General features: G+C 35.8%; 1 protein-coding gene across 3 annotated transcripts in view; it reads left to right on the top strand.

Moving 5' to 3' along the window:
• Positions 1 to 22,288, top strand: part of ZFR (zinc finger RNA binding protein) — a 75,363-nt gene extending 53,075 nt beyond the window's left edge. For 2 of the 3 annotated variants that reach the window (XM_030843649.2, XM_070045131.1), the window contains 3 exons: positions 17,683 to 17,794; positions 17,913 to 18,010; positions 20,675 to 22,288. In XM_030843649.2, the coding sequence (XP_030699509.1) occupies positions 17,683 to 17,794; positions 17,913 to 18,010; positions 20,675 to 20,854 (390 nt within the window). In that variant the 3' untranslated portion in view covers positions 20,855 to 22,288. Of the gene's footprint in view, positions 1 to 17,682; positions 17,795 to 17,912; positions 18,011 to 20,674 lie in introns of those variants that run through there. The other variant, XR_011377314.1, reaches the window with a different exon arrangement.
• The last annotated feature ends 442 nt before the right edge of the window (positions 22,289 to 22,730 follow it).

The raw sequence follows: 22,730 nt of genomic DNA, 5'->3' as shown, positions 1-22,730 counted from the left end.
TTTTTTCCTAGGGGAAAAAATGCATGCATATATATCGCGTATGTTCCTTTTTTAAAAAAATATTTATTTGTTTGGTTGTGCTGGGTCTTAGTTGTGGCAAGCGGGCTCCTTAGTTGGGGCTTGCCGGCTCCTTAGTTGCAGCACACCAGCTCCTTAGTTGCGTCACGTGGACTCCTTAATTGTGGCGTGTGAACTCTTAGTTGCAACATGCATGTGGGATCTAGTTCCCTGACCAGGGATCGAACCCAGGTCCCCTGCATTGGGAGCATGGAGTTTTAACCACTGCGCCACCAAGGAAGTCCCATGTATGTTCCTATTATTATTTATGTACATAAATCCCTTTGATATTGAACCGTTTGGGTTCCTACAAGAATTCAGATAGAGAGGGATTCATTCAGAAATATAACTGAAACTACTGATTCCAGAGTTGGGTTAGAGAGAGTTGAATAGCCAGGGTTATCTTAATTCTTTTTTTTAACACTGGAGTGGGTCATGCTGTTTACATTGTTTGCATCTTTCTCAACAAAATGCATCTTGGAGCTCTTTGAGAGCTGTATTGACTATATGGTGTTGCCTTTGTATGGACATGCAGTATTTTATTTAACTGGTATCCATTTAATGGACAGTTGCATTGTTTGCAGTCTTTTGCTATTAAATTTTCATTGTATTGTTATCAGGCTTTTATGAGTATTATATACATGTGATAAATGGCTAGGGTCAATTGCTATAGAATTCCAAGGTCAAAGGACATGTGTTGATTGTTACCGGAAAGGTAGATCATTTAAAACTTCCAAAAATTGTTGAACTGATCATTTCCTTCACACCCTCGCTAACTTTGGGATATCATCACGCTTCTTTAACATGATAGGTAAAAAAAACGGTGTCTCATTTTTTATTTAGATTTCTTTATGTGATTATTGGCATTTGTAATTCTTTTTCTCTTAACTGCCAGTTCCTTTATTATTCGTTTTCTCAATTTATAACTCTATAAGAAATTAACTCTTATCTGTATTAAAAAATAAGTTTTTCCAGTTGTTCATCTGCTTTTCAACTTAATTTTTGCTGTTTTATAAAAGCTTTAAAATGTTTGCAAATTTTAATCCATTAATGTTTTATGACTTAACGGTTTTATTTCTGCTTACAAGATTCTTTCATATTTTAGGTTATAAATTATTCACACATGCTTTCTTCTAGAGCTTTTTTTCCCCCCATCATATGATATTTTCTACAGATGATTGCTTGCTTGTTTATTTAGTTCTTTAGTCGTAATACATAGCAAACCTCCTGGAAGGATGTATTTCATATTACAACAGTGGTTATCTCTCAGTAGTGAGTAGTGAGATTGGTAGAGATCTGTAATGTTTGGATTTTACTAGGATGAAATATATATTTTATTACTTGTATAATTAAAAATTAATTTAAAAATCGTACATGGATTAAAGGTGGATCCAGCTATATGTTTTTCCAGACCAATTACCAATTATTCCAGTACCATTTAACATTTTATTTAGTAGTGATGTTTGTTCTCCCAACCCCCACTTTGAAATATCACCATTATCATAAACCAGTGGTTCTCAGCCACCATCAGTTTTGCCCTCTAGGGGACATTTGGCAATGTTTGGGGATAACTTTGGTTGTCAAAACTGGTTATCAGTAGCACTGAGGAAGAGAAACCCTGTCACAAACCAAAGTTCCTTTTTTGCAGGCCTACTTCTGCAGCCCTCTTTCATTGCTCGGTCTTTTCTAGTACCAAACTCTTTTAATTTTTAAAGCTTCATAGTGTGTTTTAAAATGCTCATAGTCCTCTTCATCAGAAGTCTTCCCTCTTCATTCTCTGCTATTCATTATAAACACCATCTTACACAGAAGATTTTTTGGGGGGTGGTGCTTTTCTCATGCTTCTTTTTCTGAAAGAACTTGACTACTGTTTTGTTCAGTTTCTCCGGTTCTCTTGATGATTTTTAAGTAGCACTGTATTGAATTAATAATTGGTGGAATGTCATCACTTTTATAATACTGACTCTTCTTTATGGGATGTCCTACTTATTGGAATGAATGTTACACACTTATTTAGATTTGAATGGGTTCTGAGCATAGTTGTTTGTACCTAGGTATTTATCTTTTAGAGTTTTTTAAAATACCATTTTCTGGTTATTGTTTATATATATTAAATATATTAATTTTGTAACCCACCACCTGACTGCATTCCTTTTATTTGTAGTAATTTTTTTCATGTGATTCTCTTGGCTTGGAATCATATCTACCAATCTCTTTCCTAATTTAGTTGGTTGATACTCCTAGAATAATTATGGAATAAAAGAAATAATACTTTACATGCACGTTATGTTTTAATTGCTTTGGAAATGTTTCTAGTATGTAAAGTCTGTTAAGCATGGTGGTATAGCCTTTTATTTGAGATCCTTATTTCTTTGTAATGTTAGAAATGTCAACCCTCTCTTAGTTTACTAAGTAATTTTGAATCAGGAATGTAAATTGAACTTTATCGATAATTTTTCAAGGTTTCTTGACATGAATGTATAGTTTTTCTCCTTCACCCTGTTAATATTGTATATTTACAAATATATCTACTGATATTGAGCTACCTTTGCATTCCAGAGATGGATTCTCCTATATTTGAGAATAATCTCAATGAACTGTTAAGTTCTGTTTGCTGATAGTCTATTTAGGAATTTTGCAGTGACATAAAGGAAATTTTTGTGGTTTTATTTTTGTCTTCTTTGTTAGATTTAGGATCAATAATACACTAACTCTATAAGAATAACTTAGAAGCTTTCGTTCTTTCTCTAAACTCTGAAACAGTTTTTAGTAGCATCAAAACTATATGTTTTTTGGGACTTCCCTGGTGATCCAGTGGTAAAGAATCCACCTTACAATGCAGGGGACACAGGTTCAATCTCTGGTCAGGGAACTAAGATCCCACATGCCGCAGGACAACTAAGCCCATGAGCCACAACTACTGAGCTTGCACGCCTCAACTAGAAAGCCCACGTGCTTCAACTAAGACCCAGCACAGCCAAAAAATAAAAAAATATATATATAGTTTTTTAAAAAACTTTTTTGATAATTTATAAAATTCATGTGACATCATCAGTCATTTATAAAAGGGGTCACGCTTTCTTGGTTTCTTTTATTGTGATTAATTGGTTTGTTTAGTTTTTCTTTCTCTTGGGGTAATTTTTGGCAACTTATCTTTTCCTAGAAAAATTGACCAATTCAGCCAGATAACTCAGATTTTTAGACTTTTAAAAATACCTGTAGCATCTTTTTTATTTTAATTCTTTGATTAGACTAGCCAGTAATAGCAGTTGCTATATAGGAACAAAATAGCAAATGGGTGTTCAGTATTTATTTGTGATGAGAATTCACTGAATTCTTAATAGATTTTAAATATAAAAATTTATGAGCATTATATAACTTTAAATTTTTTAAATGTTCAAAAATATAAGCATTATGCATTATCATTTTACTTCCTGATTCCTTCAACTTCAGTCCCTTCAACCCAGGTGCCCTTGAGGCTATTTCTGTTGTAGTAAGTCTAAGCTTCAGTACTTTCGAGACTGAACTCTCAGGCCACTCCTGGGCTACTCTTGGAGTTTGGAAGTCCAACACTACAGATGGCCCTTTGCCTACACCTAACTTTTCCTCTTTATCAGAGCCATAAACTTCAAGGGACCCTCTCTCCTTTGAGGGTGCAGAGATCTAAGAACTGAGTGGAAGAGAGGATGCACAGGTGAAAGGAACTGAGGGAAGATAGGCCATGACAGGGTAATGATGGGAGAATCAGGGAGGGCAAACAAAGCTGCTGGATGATCTTTGAAATCATGTACATATAACATAAAATACACAAGTATTTTAGTAGGTTAAAGCACACCAAAATGTCAGTATTTTGACATTTAAAAATCTCTCCTAGTATTATATACTTTAGGCAGTAGTTTATCCAATTTATTATTTTTTTCCTCCCCTCAAAGAGCCAGCTCCTTGGATTTAGCTGCCAGATCTGCCATTTTCCTTCTTAAGTAATTCATTAATTTTTTACTTCATCTCTAATTTTCTATTTTCCTTGGGTTTATTTTTGTTCTTTTACAAACTTCATGAGTTGGATACTTGTTTCATTCACTCACTCTTTAATTATAGAGGTTTTAAAGCTGTAGTTTAAGGCTGGACATAGGTTTTGGCCATATATACATGTGTATATATATATACGTGTGTGTGTGTGTATAATATTTTTTCTTTTTTTTCTATGCAGTCCGAAATTCATTTTAATATTGTCTTTAAGCCAGGAGTAGTTTTGAGGGAATTTTTTAATTCTACATGACTGAAGAAGAGTTGCTTTTGTAAATAACTTCTAGTTTTTATAGCATATAAAAATAATGCAATAAATATATTCTACTATTTGCAACTTTGGAAATTTAAAGTTTTCTTTGTGGTCTCATATGTACAGTTTTTGTGAAGTGTGGGCACTTAAAAAATGTGTTCTCAGCAAGGTATAGCATTTAATATATATCCCTTAGTTCAACTTCATCAATTCTGTTCATACATTCTATCTCCTTTGCTTCATATTTTTTGTCTACTTTATCTGCCCATGGACTGACAAAGATAAATTAAAGTCTGGTATTTTGTTGTGTTTTCTACAGTTCTTTATTGTTTTGTTGCAGTAGTATTTTGGACATAGACATTTAATACAACTATGTCGTAATTGTGAATTTGAACCTTTTGCCATTATAAAGGCCATTTAATTAATACTTTCTGCTATTAGTTAATAAACCTTGTCCATTTATTAATATCAAAACTCTAGCTTTGGGCTTCCCTGGTGGCGCAGTGGTTGAGAGTCCGCCTGCCGATGCAGGCGACACAGGTTCGTGCCCCGGTCCGGGAAGATCCCACATGCCGTGGAGTGGCTGGGCCCTTGAGCCATGGCCGTTGAGCCTGCGCGTCCAGAGCCTGTGCTCTGCAACAGAAGAGGCCACAACAGTTAGAGGCCCACATACCGCAAAAAAAAAAAACTCTAGCTTTAAAAAAAAGAATTACAACTAACTTACAAATTATATTAGTTTCAGGTGTACAACATAGTGATTTGATATTTTTATACATTATGAAATGATTACTGAAATAATGACCAGTTATGATTTGTTACCAAAGTTATTACAGTATTATTGACCATATTCCCTATGTGCACTTACCTCCCCTCTGACTTACTTACCTTAAAGCTGGAAGTTTGTACCTCTAAATCCCCTTCACTTATTTTGTCTGTACCCCCAGCCTCCTAAACTCTAGCTTTTTATATTAACATTTGTCTGGTATGATTCTGTTTGTTTCCTTTGTTTTCTTCTGCCCTTTCCCATAATTCTTACCCTTTTCTTGTTCTTTTTTATGTGTGAATGGGTTTCCCTCTGATTATTTATACAATTAGTTGTTGCCCTGTTTACAGTTTTTTTGTGGTATTTTCATCTATTTGTTTAACCATTTTAGGTAATGTTTGTTAACCTCTCATCTATAAAAGCTGAGAAAATTATCACTTCTTCGTACTCCTCACGTCCTCTTTTGCGTTTTTTGTTATATTTTCTTTTTTTCATTCGTTCCTTTAAGAATGTATTAAAACCTGTTTCTTGATTTATGTCTTAATGTATGCTGATTCCACTTAGAAAACAAGGAAAGTTTACACTTAATGCTTTTTTAAACCTTGAAGGTTTAAAAATAACTACACTTACCTTCTGTAGTCATATTCCCTTTGTTTAATTTTCTGTATCTGAATGGTTTGATGCCAACCGTTAGATCTTTTACTGGGGCTTCCTCTTTTTATTTCTTGATTGACTGCATTATATCATCATATAGTTTTTATCAAAAAGTGTTCTAAGTTTTTAAAATTTCTTTCATGTTTGAGAATCTTTGCCAGTTACCATTACTTTATTGAGAAATATATTGTTAGGTCACAATTTTTCCTCCTCCATTTATTGGTGTTGCTCCATTATCTTCCGGCACTGAGTATTACTAAATCTAAGTCCAGCCTAATTTTTTTGCCTTTACTTTTTCTACAGGCTGCTGAAAAATTCTTTATCCTTGAATTTTAGTAACTTAACCAAATTATGTCTTGGAATCTGTTGTTCAATAATCAGCATTTCATTGAAACTTTGTCCTTTTTGCCCTGCAGATTTGACAAATTATTAATATGATTCTCTATTTTCAGGGGCACCAATTATCCTTATATTGCATTGCCATTGTCCTACGTATCTGTTATCTTTGTGATTGTTTTAATCTTTGTTCTCTTTCCTCTTTTGTCCCCTATTATTGTCTCTTTGGCAGTAATTTAGTTTCCAACTGTGTCCTAATCTTCTTTGCTATTTATAATTCATTATTCCATAATAATGTTATTTTGCATTTCAGTTTGCTTAATTAGCTCTGCAGTCTTCCTTTTCATCTCAACTTTGAGCTCTTTTATTGGCTTTTTGTATTTATCAAGTTCTCGATTACTCAGAATGTTAGCAGGTTATATCTTCATTTCCTTAAATTAAGATTCTTCCAGAATAGATTATATTTTAATAGATATTTTTTAAAACACTTTTTGGTTCACAGCAAAACTGAGCAGAAAGTACAGAGTTCTCACCTACCCTCCTCCACTATACATAGATAGCCTCCCCCTCAATATTTGCACCAGAGTGATACATTTGTTGTAACAAGTGATACTACTTGTTACAAGCAGTGACATACTATTGTTGCTCGAAGTCCACATGGCTGGGTTGGATCTTTGTTGCTGCACGCAGGCTTTCTCTAGTTGTGGCAGGCGGGGGATATTCTTTCTCTAGTTACAGTGCACGGGCTTCTCATTGTGGTGGCTTCTCTTGTTGTGGAGCATGGGCTCTAGGCATGAGGGCTTCAGTAGTTGTGGCACGTGGGCTCAGTAGTTGTGGCGCACGGGCTTAGTTGCTCCTTGGCACGTGGGATCTTTCTGGACCAGGACTCACACCCATGTCCCCTGCATTGGCAGGCGGATTCTTAACCACCGCACCAGCAGGGAAGTCCCAAGAATAGATTTTTCAACTCTATTTTTCATGCTGTGTTCCTCCCAAATGCACAGATGTTGCGTCTGGTTTGTTTCAGTTTTTTCATCTCGTTAGTGCTTAGCATTGTCAGTTCCATTACAAAATCATCCTTTTATGCTGAGACAACCAAACAAGAACTGTCTTTGAATGTATCCACACCTTTTAAAATACTTCTCCTTTTTCTTCCCCCATGAGCTCTGCTTTGAGGATTGCTTATGGAAAGGAGTAGGGTTTGGCTGCATGTAAACCTTGGGCTTTTTTTTGGCCATGTTACATGACTTGCGGGATCTTAGTTCCCGAACCAGGGATTGAACCCAGGCCCCAGCAGTGAACGCACTGAGTCCTAACCACTGGACCACCAGGGAATTCCCAGACATGGGCTTTGTCTCTCCTGTGTCCTGATTGAATGTGCTGTGATAGTCTGTGAGGTGGATTCCATTGGCACACCTTTATGCTTCAGGTTTCAAACCCAGGATGGCTTCCTAGAGGCTTTGCTTATGCAGAATCTGCTCTGTTTGTTTCCTAAACCTATTTACCATTTCCTTTCAAGAACAATTTCTCTTTCCCTGAACCAACAGAGGGTTTTGGGTATGTGAAGCCTCTTTGGGACACTTGTATTGAGAATTCACAGCCACCTTTGATATTAATTTTCCCCTGCATCTTACTCCTTTGGAAGATCTTACTCCTTTGGAAGATCTTACATTATTTATTTTTTTCTTTTATCTACATGTTAGATGTCTATTTATTATTAGATATAATTAGATGTGGATAATTGGAATTTTTCTACTCTTCCTTTCCTGTCTTCCACAAAGAGTCTTCAACTTGGTAAATACCATTACAAGCACTTGTCTGAATAAAAGATGTTTTAAGTGATAGAACACTGACACAACAGGGCAAATAACTAACATTCTTTTAGCTTGCAGGAGAATCAGCAAGTTGTACTTGGACTGTATCATCTCACTCACTTTAGCTTAAAAATAATAACTCAGCACTTAGCTACCCCATAACAGAAACCATCTACTTGAGTAAATACACATCCCCAAATCACCAAAAGCTGTTAGTAAACTTTTTTTAAGAAGACTTGACAGTTCTGGGACTTCCCTGGTGGCCCAGGGGCTAAGACTCTGTGCTCCCAATGCAGGGGGCCCGGGTTTGATCCCTGCTTAGGGAACTAGATCCCACATGCTGCAACTAGGAGCCCACATGCCACAACTTAAAAGATCCTGCATGCCTCAACTAAGACCCAGCATAGCCAAATAAATAGAAAAATTTTTTTAAAAAGGACTTCCCTGGTGGCTCACTGGTTAAGAATCCGCCTGCCATCGCAGGGTACATGGGTTCAATCCCTGCTCCGGGAAGATCCCACATGCCGCGGAGCAACTAAACCTGTGTGCCACAACTACTGAAGCCCGCGTGCCTAGAGCCTGTGCTCAACAACAAGAGAAGCCCATGCGCTGCAATGAAGAGTAGCCCCTGCTCGCCGCAACTAGAGAAAGGCCACGTGCAGCAACAAACACCCAATGTGGCCAAAAATAAATAAATTTAAAAAAAAAAAAGGCTTGACAGTTTTTATTAAGAATTGTTGAGTATGAAATAAAGTGCTGTGCATCAACATGTGTATGAGTATGAAATAAAGTGCTGTGCATGTGCAAAGATATAACATCCTACACATGGACTTAGGAGTCAGAAGTTTGTCATGCATGTATCAACCTTCACCTGTGTCCACTGGAATACAGAAATGGCTTTTATACAGACAAGTGCTTGTAATGGTATTCATAAAATCCTATTTTAGTAGCATAAACATTTTTATCTGTAAAATTGGAATAATAGTTGTATCTACCACCAAGAGGTGATTATGATGATTAAAATTGGTTAATGTATGTAAAGGCTTAGAACAGTGTTTAGCATCTAATAAGCACTCACTCAGTAAGTGTTAGTTATATAATGATGAAGAGGCTAACTTCACTACTATTACAATTAGTTGACTAAACTTCCTAGGGTTTGATATTTAGATTGTTTCCAGTGCATTGCAGATAAACAGCTTCACTGAATATTTTTTGTGTTTTCAGTAAGTGTAAGAGCCCTATTGTAAATCTTTAGTACTGACATTACTGGGTTCATTAGTATGTGGTTTTGAACTTGTCAACTGTGTGATTTTTTTTTTTTTTTTTAAAGAAGGTTTTACAGGTATACACTACCACCAAATGAAAGTACCTGTGTTACCATAATCTCCCAAAGTATTTTTTTTTTCATAGCCCTTTACCTCTATCAGAACTAGAAACTACTATCCAAGGAAATTAGTAATGTTATCTGTCTGGATCAATTGTAAAGGATATTTATTGAAATACAGTTGTCTTTAAAAAAAAAAAACAAAAAACCAGGTTTGAGTCAGTAAGACCTGGGTTTAAATCCTAGCCCCTTAAGCTTCTAGTTGTATGACCTTTTAACCTCTTTAAGGTTTTCTGTTTTTTTAATCTTTAAAATTGTGGTATAGTGGCATCTAGTTATGAGAAATTAAACGACATCATTTATTTAAAAGTGCTTAGCATGGTGCCTGCCCCTTACTAAGCATTGTTCTTCTTACTACTATTAAAGATGGGAAAGAAAAATATATACACATGAATGTTTTTTTAAGCAAATATTATAATCCTAGGTTTCACATCATTTAATAGGTAATATTTAAGAGACCTTTTTTCTTTAAATAACTTCAGCCACCAAGATGCTTCACATTGCAACCTAAATAATCATTTTCTTAATTTGATTCTGTTCATCTTTGATGTTGTCCTTCTACTTGTTTCTTTTTTTCCACATCTTTTTTGGAGTATAAATGCTTTATAATGTTGTGTTAGTTTCTACTGTACAATAATGTGAATCAACTATATGTATACGTATATCCCCATATCCTCTCCCTCTTTAGCCTCCCTCCCACCCTCCCTATCCCATCCCTCTAGGTCATCACAAAGCACCAAGCTGATCTCCCTGTTCCGTGCAGCAGCTTCCCACTAGTCATCCATTTTACATTTGGTAGTGTATATACGTCAGGGCTACTCTCTCACTTCATCCCAGCTTCCCTTTCACCACCCTGTGCCCTCAAGTCCGTTCTCTACGTCTGCGTCTTTATTCCTGCCCTGCCACTAGGTTCATCAGTACTGCTTTTTAAAATTCCATATATATGCATTAGCATACAGCGTTTGTTTTTCTCTTTCTGGCTTACTTCACTCTGTATGACAGATTCTAGGTCCATCCACCTCACTACAAGTAACTCAATTTCTTTTCTTTTTATGGCTGAGTAATATTCCATTGTATGTATGTGCCACATTCTTTATCCAGTCATCTGTTGATGGACATTTAGGTTGTTTCCATGTCCTGGCTATTGTAAATAGAGCTGCAGTGAACATTGTGGTGCATGTAGGTTGTTGTTGTTTTTAACATCTTTATTGGAGTATAATTGCTTTACAGTGGTGTGTTAGTTTCTGCTTTATAACAAAGTGAATCAGTTATACATCTACGTGTATCCCCGTATCTCCTCCCTCTTGCGTCTCCCTCCCACCCTCCCTATCCCACCCCTCTAGGTGGTCACAGAGTACCGAGCTGATCTCCCTATGCTATGCGGCTGCTTCCCACTAGCTGTCTCTTTTACATTTGGTAGTATATAAGTCCATGCCACTCTCTCACTTCGTACCATCTTACCCTTCCCCCTCCCCATGTCCTCAAGTGCATTCTCCACATCTGCGTCTTTATTCCTGTCCTGCCCCTAGGTTCTTCATAACTATTTTTTTTAGATTCCATATATATGTGTTAGCATACGGCATTTGTTTTTCTCTTTCTGACTTACTTCACTCTGTATGACAGACTCGAGGTCCATCCACCTCACTACAAATAACTCAGTTTCGTTTCTTTTTATGGCTAATATTCCATTGTATATATGTGCCACATTCTTTATCCAGTCATCTGTTGATGGACATTTAGGTTGGTTCCATGTCCTGGCTATTGTAAATAGAGCTGCAGTGAACATTGTGCTACATGACTCTTTTTGAATTATGGTTTTCTCAGGGTATATGCCCAGTAGTGGGATTGCTGGGCTGTATGGTAGTTCTACTTTTAGTTTTTTAAGGAACCTGCATACTGTTCTCCATAGTGACTGTATCAATTTACATTCCCACCAGCAGTGCAAGAGGGTTCCCTTTTCTCCACACCCTCTCCAGCATTTATTGTTTGTAGATTTTTTGATGATGGCCATTCTGACTGGTGTTAGGTGATACCTCATTGTACTTTTGATTTGCATTTCTCTAATGATTAGTGATGTTGAGCATCTTTTCATGCATTTGTTGGCCATCTGTATGTCGTCTTTGTAGAAATGTCTGTTTAGGTCTTCTGCCCATTTTTGAACTGGGTTGTTTGTTTTTGTGATATTGAGCTGCATGAGCTGTTTATATATTTTGGAGATTAATCCTTTGTCAGTTGCTTCATTTGCAACTGTTTTCTCCCATTCTGACGATTGTCTTTTCATCTTGTTTATGGTTTCCTTTGCTGTACAAAAGCTTTTAAGTTTCATTAGGTCCCGTTTGTTTATTTTTGTTTTTGTTTCCATTTCTCTAGGAGGTGAGTCAAAAAGGATCTTGCTGTGATTTATGTCATAGAGTGTTCTGCCTATGTTTTCCTCTAAGAGTTTGATAGTGTCTGGACTTATATTGAGGTCTTTAATCCATTTTGAGTTTATTTTTGTGTATGGTGCTAGGGAGTGTTCTAATTTCATACTTTTACGTGTACCTGTCCAGTTTTCCCAGCACCACTTATTGAAGAGGCTGTCTTTTCTCCACTGTACATTCTTGCCTCCTTTATCAAAGATAAGGTGACCATATGTGCGTGGGTTTATCTCTGGGCTTTCTATCTTGTTCCATTGATTTAGATTTCTGTTTTTGTGTCAGTACCACACTGTCTTGATTACTGTAGCTTTGTAGTATAGTCTGAAGTCGGGAAGCCTGATTCCTCCATCTCCATTTTTGTTTCTCAAGATTGCTTTGACTCTTCGGGTTCTCTTGTGTTTCCATGCAAATTGTAAAATTTCTTATTCTAGTTCTGTGAAAAATGCTATTGGTAGTTTGATAGGGATTACATTGAACCTGTAGGTTGTTTTGGGTAGTATAGTCATTTCCACAATATAGATTCTTCCTGTCCAGGAGCATGGAATATCTCTCCATCAATTCATGTTATCTTTGATTTCTTTCATCAGTGTTTTATAGTTTTCTGAGTACAGGTCTTTTGCCTCCTTAAGTAGGTTTATACCTAGGTATTTTATTCTTTTTGTTGCAATGGTAAATGGGATTGTTTCCTTAATTTCTCTTTCTGATCTTTCGTTGTTAGTGTATAAGAATTCAAGAGATTGCTCTGCATTACTTTTGTATCCTGCAACCTTACCAAATTCATTGATTAGTTCTAGTAGTTTTCTAGTGGCATCTTTAGGATTTTCTATGTATAGTGTCATGTCATCGGCAAACTGACAGTTTTACTTCTTCTTTTCCAGTTTGTATTCCTTTTATTTCTTTTTCTTCTCTGATTGCTGTGGCTAGGACTTCCAATACTATATTGAATAAGAGTGGTGAGAGTGGACATCGTTGTCTTGTTCCTGATCTTAGAGGAAATACTTTCAGGTTTTCACCATTGATAACAATGTTTACTGTGGGTTTGTAGTATATGGCCTTTATTATGTTGAGGTAGGTTCCCTCTGTGCCCACTTTCTGGAGAGTTTTCATCATAAATGGGTGTTGAATTTTGTCAAAAGCTTTTTCTGAATCTGTTGAGATGATCATATGGTTTTTATTCCTTATTTTGTTAATATGGTGTATCACATTGATTGTTTTCCCTATATTGAAGTTTCCTTGCATCCCTGGGATAAATCCCACTTGATCATGGTGTATGATCCTTCTAATGTGTTGCTGGATTCTGTTTGCTAGTATTTGTTGAGGATTTTCACGTCTGTGTTCATCAGTGATTTTGGTCTATAATTTTCTTTTTTTGTGACCTCTTTATCTGGTTTTGATATCAGGGTGGTGGTGGCCTCGTAGACTGAGTTTGGGGAGTGATCCTCCCTCTGTAATTTTTTGGAAGAGCTTGAGAAGGATAGGTGTTAACTCTTCTATAAATGTTTGATAGCGTTTGCCTGTGAAGCCATCTGGTCCTGGACTTTTGTTTGTTGGAAGATTTTTAATTACAGTTTCAATTTCATTACCTGTGATTAGCCGGTTTATGTTTTCTAATTCTTCCTGGATCAGTCTTGTAAGGTTGTACTTTTCCAAGAATTTGTCCATTTCTTTCAGGTTGTCCATTTTATTGGCATATAGTTGCTTGTAGTAGTGTCTTAACGATCTTTTGTATTTCTGCAGTGTCAGTTGTGATCTCTCCTTTTTCATTTCTTTTTTTTTTTTTTTTTTTTTTTTTTGTGGTACATGGGCCTCTCACTGTTGTGGCCTCTCCTGTTGTGGAGCACAGGCTCTGTATGCGCAGGCTCAGTGGCCATGGGTCACGGGCCCAGCCGCTCCACAGCATGTGGGATCTTCCCAGACCGGGGCACGAACCCGTGTCCCCTGCATCGGCAGGTGGACTCTCAACCACTGCACCACCAGGGAAGCCCTCCCTTGCTGCTTTTAATATTTTTTCTTTGTATTTAATTTTTGATAGTTTGATTAATGTGTCTAGGCATGTTTCTCTTTGGGCTTATCCTGTATGGGAGACTCTGTCCTTCCTGGACTTGATTGACTATTTCCTTTCCCATGTTAGGGAAGTTTTTGACTATAATCTCTTCAAATATTTTCGCAGACCTTTTCTTTTTCTCTTCTTTGGGACCCCTGTAATTCAAATGTTGGTGTGTTTAATGTTGTCTCAGAGGTCTCTGAGAATGTCCTCAATTCCTTTCATTCTTTTTTCTTTATTCTGCTCCCTCACAGTTATTTCCACCATTTTATCTTCCAGCTCACTTATCCGTTCTTCTGCCTCAGTTATTCTGCTATTCCTTTTAGAGTATTTTAAACTTCATTTATTGTGTTTTTCATCACTGTTTGTTTGCTCTTTAGTTCTTCTAGATCCTTGTTAAATGTTTCTTGTATTTTCTCCATTCTTTTTCCGAGATTTTGGGTCATCTTTACTGTCATTACTCTGAATTCTTTTTCAGATAGGTTGCCTATTTCGTCTTTATTTATTTGGTCTTGTAGGTTTTTACCTTGCTCCTTCATCTGTAACATATCTTTTTGTCGTTTCGTTTTTTGGGTTTTTTTTGTTTTTGATGGGTTGGGCTGTATTCCTGTCTTACTATTTATTTGGCCTGAGGTGTCCAGCATTGGAGTTTGCAGGCTGTTGGATAGAGCGGGGTCTTCCTGCTGAGATGAGTACCTCTGGGAGGCCTCACTCGGATTAATATTCCCTGGGGTCTGAGGTTCTCTGTTAGTCCAGCGGTTTGGACTCGGAGGTCCCACTGCAGGAGCTCGGGCCTGACCTCCAGCCTGAGAACCAAGATCCCACAAGCTGTGTAGCACGCCAAAAAAAAAAAAAAGAAAGAAAGAAAGGGAGGGAGGGAGGGAGGAAGAAAGAAAGAAAGAAAGGAGCAATACAATAACAAAGAATAAAAAACAAAATCAGAAAGATAAAAAAACATATTAGGAAAAATAAAAATATAATTGAAGCAACCAATTGCCGGGGGTTCCTCCCATTCCCTTAGGTGTCTGTGGTCCCTCACGGGTGCCTGTTAGGTGCCCTAGTTTTCTGTCCTTTTACTTTTGAATGCGTACATTTCAGAGTATATAAACCTCTTGTGTTCTACTTTTGTTGCTTTCTTAACTGTAGACCTCTGCTTGGAGAACAACCATGTTCTATAGAAAATTAACATTTTTCAGTTGCTTCCTTCAGAGCAAATGATGTCAAGGCAGATAGTTGACTTAGTTTTATTGTGTGATTAAATATATGGACTTTCTGTATTCCATAAATCATTCATTTCTTTCTTGGTTTTTAGTCAGTTTCTACCTTAATATATAAGTTTAAATTACAAATTCCCACTTCTAAGGTCAGTCAGTAAGCAGATTTTGAAAAAGCTTTGAATTACTTGTAACATTTTATATCTTGACATAGCTATATTATAGCTGATTATTTAATACTTATTTTTCTCTTAACATTCTCTAAAAGTACTTAGTATAAATTAGAATTATTTTCGGAAAGTTGCATATATTAGGACATCAATTTTGTATTTTAGTAACTTGTTAATTATAAGCCTTGATTTCTTTTATTAGCAGGATTATTTTCATATTTCTTTCCAAAAGTATTCTGTTTCATAAACATTTATTGAGTGTTTTATTTATTTATTTACTTACTTCGTTGCTGTGCACAGGCTTCTCATTGCGTTGGCTTCTCTTGTTGCAGAGCACAGGCTCTAGGCATGCGGGCTTCAGTAGTTGTGACACGCGGGCTCAGTAGTTGTGGCTCGCGGGTTCTAGAGCACAGACTCAGTAGTTGTGGCGCATGGGCTTAGTTGCTCCGTGGCCTGTGAGATCTTCCCGGACCAGGGCTCGAACCCGTGTCCCCTGCATTGGCAGGCGGATTCTTAACCGCTGTGCCACCAGGGAAGTCCTATTGAGTATTTTCTACATACTGGCCACTTAGGTTACGCAGAGGGGTTCAAAATAAATGACATCTGGGGGACTTCCCTGGTGGTCCTGTGGTAAAGAATCCACCTTCCAATGCAGGGGACGCAGGTTTGACCCCTGGTTGGGGAACTAAGGTCCCATATGCCACGGGGCAACTAAGCCCAGCACCACAACTACTGAGCTCGTGCACCTCAACGAGAGAGCCCGCGTGCCGCAGACTACAGAGCCCACGCACTCTGGAGCCGCCTGCCCTGGAGCCTGTGCTCCACAACTAGAGGAAAACCCGCACGCCACAATGAAGAGCCTGCAACCAGACGAAAGACCCCATGTGCCTCAACGCAGACCCCGCCTGCCACAACTAAGACCTGACGAAGCCAAAAAACTAAATAAAGTAGAATTTTTAAAAATCCAAAATAAATGACACTTGAAAGTCCTTTAATCTTCAAAGATTTCAGTCTTTTGGACATCTTGAAATAATACTTGACTTGTCTGGAAAGGAAAGGTGTTTATTCTACATTCATAGAGTTGTCTAGATAAGTGAAGCTGATTCCTTAAAATACTAAAATTTTAAAATGAAAATCCTTAAAAATTGTCTTGAACATCTTACTGCATTCTTCAGTTGAATAAACTGAAGCATCTTAATTTTTTTGTTGTAATTTACATTTATCATTATTAACATTCATTATTCTCAGATTTTTTTAACTTCTTGCTTCCAGCTATCATTTTTTTATAGCTCTTAATGTGCACTATCTCTTTTAATTCACATCTCTCTTACAGTTTATTCCTAATTTGTTTGGGACTGAAGCCTCCAAATGTCCAGCCTTTTAAGAATTACTCTTACTTCAGAGATCTTAGTAATGGCCTCGGGGTGAATAGGTGGATGTAGTTTTTACCTCTGATTAAATTTATGAGTTTTTTAAGTATATAGCTAAAAATGGATTCTCCCTAAGGTATTTTCAGTTTCAGTATCATTTTAAGGATTTCATTCTAGTTGCAATCTATTTAATTTCTTTGAAGTGTTATTGGTGGTTTTATTTATAATTTAAGTAAAGGCTACAACTTGGACAAACCTTAAACATTATGCTAAGTGAAAGAAACCAACCAGATACAAAAAGTCACATATGGTTCTTTGTATGAAGTATCTAGAAGAGGCAAATCTATAGAAATAGAAAGTGGTTTAGTGGTTGCCAGGGGATGGAAGAAAGGGAGGATGGAGAATGACTGCTAATAGGTATGGAGTTTTTTGGGGGGGTGATGAAAATGTTCTGGAATTAGAGAGTGGTTATGGTTGAACAACTTTGTAAATGTACTAAAAACCACTGAGTGGTACATTATATCTCAATTTTTAAACTCTAAGTGGAAACAGATTTTTCTAATAGACCCTTCAAAACACTTTCTGGATCTAAATCTGTACTTCTTTCTTTTATTCATTGGTTTAGATTTTGAGTCTCTCAAATGTAATTTACAGTGAAAGCATAAGTTGTGTTTTCCTTAAGGATAATAGAAGTACAGTTGTATGGTAAATGAAAATTAGATAATTGTTCGTAAAGAAAACAAAAGTCTTCTTAGTAGAATACCGTCTTGCTCTAACGACTTAGTATCATCAGTATGTAGGTGTTAAAGAACATATGTATGTGAGTCCTAAATATCGAAAGAATTTTAAGGACTGTCATATTTTAATAGGAAAGGATAACAACTAAAAATAACAAAAAACCTATTAATCTATTTTTCATTTAGCATAAATTATAAAATATTTTTAAGATGTCAATTATATAGTCTTATTATTTTTGTTTTCATTACTTATTATTTAATTTTGAGTGTTTTTATACTATATGTAATTTTTTTCTAATTTTGTGACTCGGTCTATGTAACCTTTTCAATCTTTAAATTTTTTATTGACAGTTTTGCAGGTAGTTTGTCATTCTGGTATTTGAAAATGAATAATTCCTTTGGGCTGTAAGCTGTTAAGCACATTTTTATTTTTTTGTTTTTAGGCTATGGAGTTACTAGTAGAGAAAGCAATCAGTAGTGCTTCTAGTCCTCAGAGTCCTGGAGATGCACTGAGAAGAGTGTTTGAGTGCATTTCTTCAGGGATTATTCTTAAAGGTAAGTTTTACTTCATTTTTAATGTTTGTTTTTGTGTTTGATGGTTGAATGAGAACTCTTCTTTATTTTACAAATGGATGATGGTAATGCTTTTTTCTCCCTACGGTGATTGCTGTAGGTAGTCCTGGACTTCTGGATCCTTGTGAGAAGGATCCCTTTGATACCTTGGCAACAATGACTGACCAGCAGCGTGAAGACATCACATCCAGTGCACAGGTACCAGTGTGTTCCCAATCCCAAAGCTTTGTTCTATCACTGCCCTTAAAGTTTTGGTTTTTTATAATTGTCCTTTAGAAAAAATCACTGTAAGTAAACCCTTAGAGAGGATATAATTTAAACTAGATTTCATCAATGTAATCTTCAAGTTTATTATTTTAACTATGTGCGTGTCTCTTTAAGTATTATGTAAATATAAAAATACAGCAGTATTTTCAGTGTCTCTAAATCTTGGTATTACGTTGTATATCAGGGTCAGTAGAGAAGCTATTTATGTCCTCTGTATGTACAGAAGTGATACGTTGTATGGTTTATGGAAATTTTTGTTACGATTTAGCCTTTCCTGCCACTGAAAAAGCCAGCGAATGTGGTAATTAAAAGTGTGGGCCCTGAAGTCAAGACTCCCTGAGTTTGAATAGCAGCTCTGCCCGCTCATCTGTAAGGGATAAGAGCAGTGTCTGTCTCAAATAGGATTGTTGGGAAGATTAAATAAGTTAATATTTCAATCAGTCTAAAATTGCTATTGCTTTCTTTTTTTGAGTCCAGAAGTATACGAAGAGGAGAATAAGGTTAATCTGCCCCCTCAAAAAAGGAATTAAGTAAACCTTGTCTCCTTTGATATTGTTTAAAAATTCCAAGGTGACTTTTTATGGGAATAATTTCAGTATCCTCAAATTTTGTTTGCTGCTAAATAATTTACAGTTACACAGTAGAAATCTCTCTTCTTGTTAGAATTTAGGAATATATATCAATCACATGCAGAACAAGAGCTTACAGTGTGCACTCCATCCCCAGATGCTATTTTAGTTTTCCTTACTGGAGTACTCTTCTATTTAGAAACTCCTAGTATTAGAAAAAGCTGATGATCAGTAGCAATATGTCTGTGGTAGAAGTGTATTACTATTCATTATTATACACCAGATATCTTTGGATATTTTCTTTTAATACAGAAGAAAACATTATTCTGTTTATCTTTGGGAAGGACCTTTTGTAAGTATCTCTAAATAAAGAATCAGTATTCTGTTATGATAAATATTCCTAGTTTCACTTCAGAAAGTTAACAGCCTTATAACTTAGATGAGATAGAGAAGTACCCAGTACTGCCAAAGATCCAGAACTGCAGGCTTACACAGAATGCTGTATCAAGTTCCAACCAAGGTGATTTGGGGACTTTTGAAGGTTTGAAAAGCCAATCAATGTATGAGGAGACTTCTAAGGAACTAGAATCATCTAATCTGGAAAAAAGTTTTAGAACAGTAAATTCTCACTTGGATGATTGTAGTCAATAACTGTATCTCAGCTGAAGAAGATAAACAGGGATTAAAAATTGTCTGAATAGCAGCCACTGTGGAAAACAGTTTGGCACTTCCTCAATAAGTTAAACATAGAGTTACCAGATGACTCAGCAGTTTGACTCCTAAGTATATTCAAAGGACTGCAAATATATGTTCATTAAAAAGTTATACACAAAAAATAAAAAAAAATTTTAATTTATGCACAAATATTCGTAGAAGCATTGTGCATAATTGCCAAAAACTGGAAACATCCCAAGTGTATATCAGTTGATGGATAGGTGGATAAACAAATGCGGTATATTCATACAGTGGAAAATTACTCAGCCATTAAAAGGAATGAAGTGCTGATACATAGTATAATGTAGATGAATCTTGAAAACCTTAATGTAAGTAAAAGAAGCCAGACACAAAAAGTCATATTATATGATTTTATTTATATGAAATGTCCATAGTAGACAAATCTATCAAGATAGAAAAGTAGTGGTTGTGAGGGCCTCAGGGTAGAGGAATTGAGGAATGACTGCTGTTGGGCCATGGGGTTTTTTTACGGGTGAGAGGTGGTGATGAAAATGTTCTGGAATTAGAGAGTGGTTATGGTTGAAAAACTTTGTAAGTATACTAAAAAAAACCCACTGAATTGTACACTTTAAGAGGACAAATTTTATATGTGAATTATATCTCAAGAAATAGTCTAAACAGTTATATTGAAGGTTTAACTATGTAGTGAAAATTGCCATTTGATCAAATGACTGTAAAATTTCCTTATATTAGTTTAAAGGGTATATATCCCCCAGAAAACTGGGGAATTATGTCTCAAATATCTTGTGACACATAGGTCTTGTGACATTGATGCCTAACATATTCCTATGTATACATAGCCACGTAGTGAAAAATCTTTTTTTTAGTTCATGAAGTAACAAGTTGTAGAAGTATAATCCTCATTTTGTAAACCTGGGGGGAGGTGTGTGTGTGTGTGCACACGTGTACCCCATGCCTGAGCCTGTGTGCATGGGCATCCACAGGAAAAGTAGGAAGATGAGTGAATATGAACCAAAGAGATGTTCATTCAATAAGTGAGACACTTTTTCTTTTGCTGTATATTGTTTTAGGATTTTTTTAATGAACATTATACTAATTTTTTTTAAGAATTATTTTTTTAACTTACGCTTTAAAAAACAAAACAGCATGTACACATTAAAGCCTGAAAATCAGAACATATGGAGTATTTCATTTGTGAAATTTAATATCGTTCAAGATGTTTCTTTCATTAAACATGCTTTTTTATATTGTCATTTGGGGCTATAAACCTAATAAGAATTAATACTGGTTTTTTAAATTAACTAAATTCTGACTCTTTTTGTTGTTGTAGTTTGCATTGAGACTCCTTGCATTCCGCCAGATACACAAAGTTCTGGGCATGGATCCACTACCCCAAATGAGCCAACGTTTTAACATCCACAACAACAGGAAGCGAAGAAGGGATAGTGATGGAGTTGATGGATTTGAAGCTGAGGGGAAAAAAGACAAAAAGGATTATGATAACTTTTAAAAAGTTTCTGTAAAATCTGCAGTGTTAAAAGGCAACAGGTGCCCATTTGTTGGCTGTTTTTCATTCATAATGATGTCTACTTTGAAAAAATTATCAAGAATTTAAAGAATTTCATGGAAGAACCAAGTTTTTCTATGATATTAAAATCTTTTAATGTACAGTGTTAGGTATTATATGAATGGAAAGACACCCCCCCAAAATTGTGCTCCAACTAGGGGAAAAACAATTGTTCTGATTTTTTTTCCCATTATTTTTGGTTTTATTTACTGGTTGCCCTAGCTCCCCTTATATTTGTGTCTTTTATTAACTAGTCCTATTAAATCTTTACTATATTTAATGCAGTATTTGTGCTCAGTTGCTATGTGTATTTTGATATTTTTATTTAGAGGTTTTGTTTGCTGTTTGATACTAGTTGTTACTTTGTGTTACAGATATCCTTTACCCTCTCTTAATATTTTACAGCAGTACGTTTTTTTGTAACGTGAGACTGCAGAATTTCCTCCTTTTGTTATTCTTTATGTGATAGATTACAACACAAAAAAGTTATCCTGCCATTTAAGTGCTCAGAACTCAATGTTTCTGCAGATCTTGTGGCATTTGTCTCTCTAGTGTGATATATAAAGGTGTAATTAAGACAGATTTCTGTTAATCTAATCAAGTTTGCTGTTAGTTGTGCATTAGCAGTATAAAAGCTAATATATACTATATGGTCTTGCGACAGTTTTAAAGCCTCTGCATAATTGATAATAAAAATGCATGACATTTTTGTTTTTAATACTTTTAAAATTATAATTTTAGGTTTGACACGTAGATCTTTGTACAGTTGACTTTTTGACATAGCAAGGCCAAAAATAACTTTCTGAATATTTTTTTCTTCTGCATAAGTGGAAAGGGCATTTTTCATATATAAGTGGGCTAACCAATATTTTCAAAAGGAACTGTATCATTGTGCAACTAACAACAGTAACTAGCCCTTAATTATGAAGACAGTTCATTATTGGTGTGTGTGAGATTACTCTAGCGACTATTACAGTATAATAATAGTTGAATTATCCCTCCCCCCTGTCCCCACACCCCATCACCCAGATAATTTACAGTTCTATTAACAGTGAGGTTGATAGAGTATTACTGATTTTAAAAAATTAAGGTTATCTAAGGGAAAAAAAACAAAATTATTTGGTGTGGCCATCTTACCTGCTTATGTGTCCTACAAAAAGCTAAATATTCTAGCAGTGGTGTAATGAAAAGTTACATCTTACTGTGGATATATGTATGCTCTGGTACACAAATGTCATTTTGTCACAGCACTACAGTGAAATACACAAATAAAAACTTAAATTCATATAATGACTTAACTGTATTATATGTTAGAATTGACATAAATACTTCTGCTTTGAAATGACGTATGCTTCAGTAAAACCATATTCAAATTTATTGGCTACTTACATCTTGTTATTTCTGACAAATGATGTTTCCTGGGCACGTAATTTCCAGAAAATTGTGTAATTCAATACCATATTCGTTCAATTTCTTTCTTGGGTCAGAATCTTCCCCCAGGCTCTTAGAGGACCAGGAGACTGTAGGAGACAACCGCTGGGGAAGTAGAACAGGAGACTCTGTTTTTTCTCCCAAATTTTGTCACATACTATCTTTGTAACTCAAGCAAGCATCTTTTCTTTTCTTTTTTTTTTTAATCTTTCCGGGTCTCATTTTAGTCACCCAGTAAAAAAAATTTGGAATTTTGTTTCTCACAGTTTTCTTACTTAAGAGAGAAGAAAAGAACTGACATTTATCACTCACTAATGACAGACACCATGCTAGGTCTTTCACACGTTTTCCTGTTTAAAACTATCATAACAAATTAAGAATAAGTAAG

This window comes from Globicephala melas, chromosome 3, assembly GCF_963455315.2.
Source record: "Globicephala melas chromosome 3, mGloMel1.2, whole genome shotgun sequence".
NCBI classification, from domain to species: domain Eukaryota; kingdom Metazoa; phylum Chordata; class Mammalia; order Artiodactyla; family Delphinidae; genus Globicephala; species Globicephala melas.
Note: the sequence above shows the minus strand (reverse complement) of the source record. Positions and strands in the feature narration are given on the sequence as shown.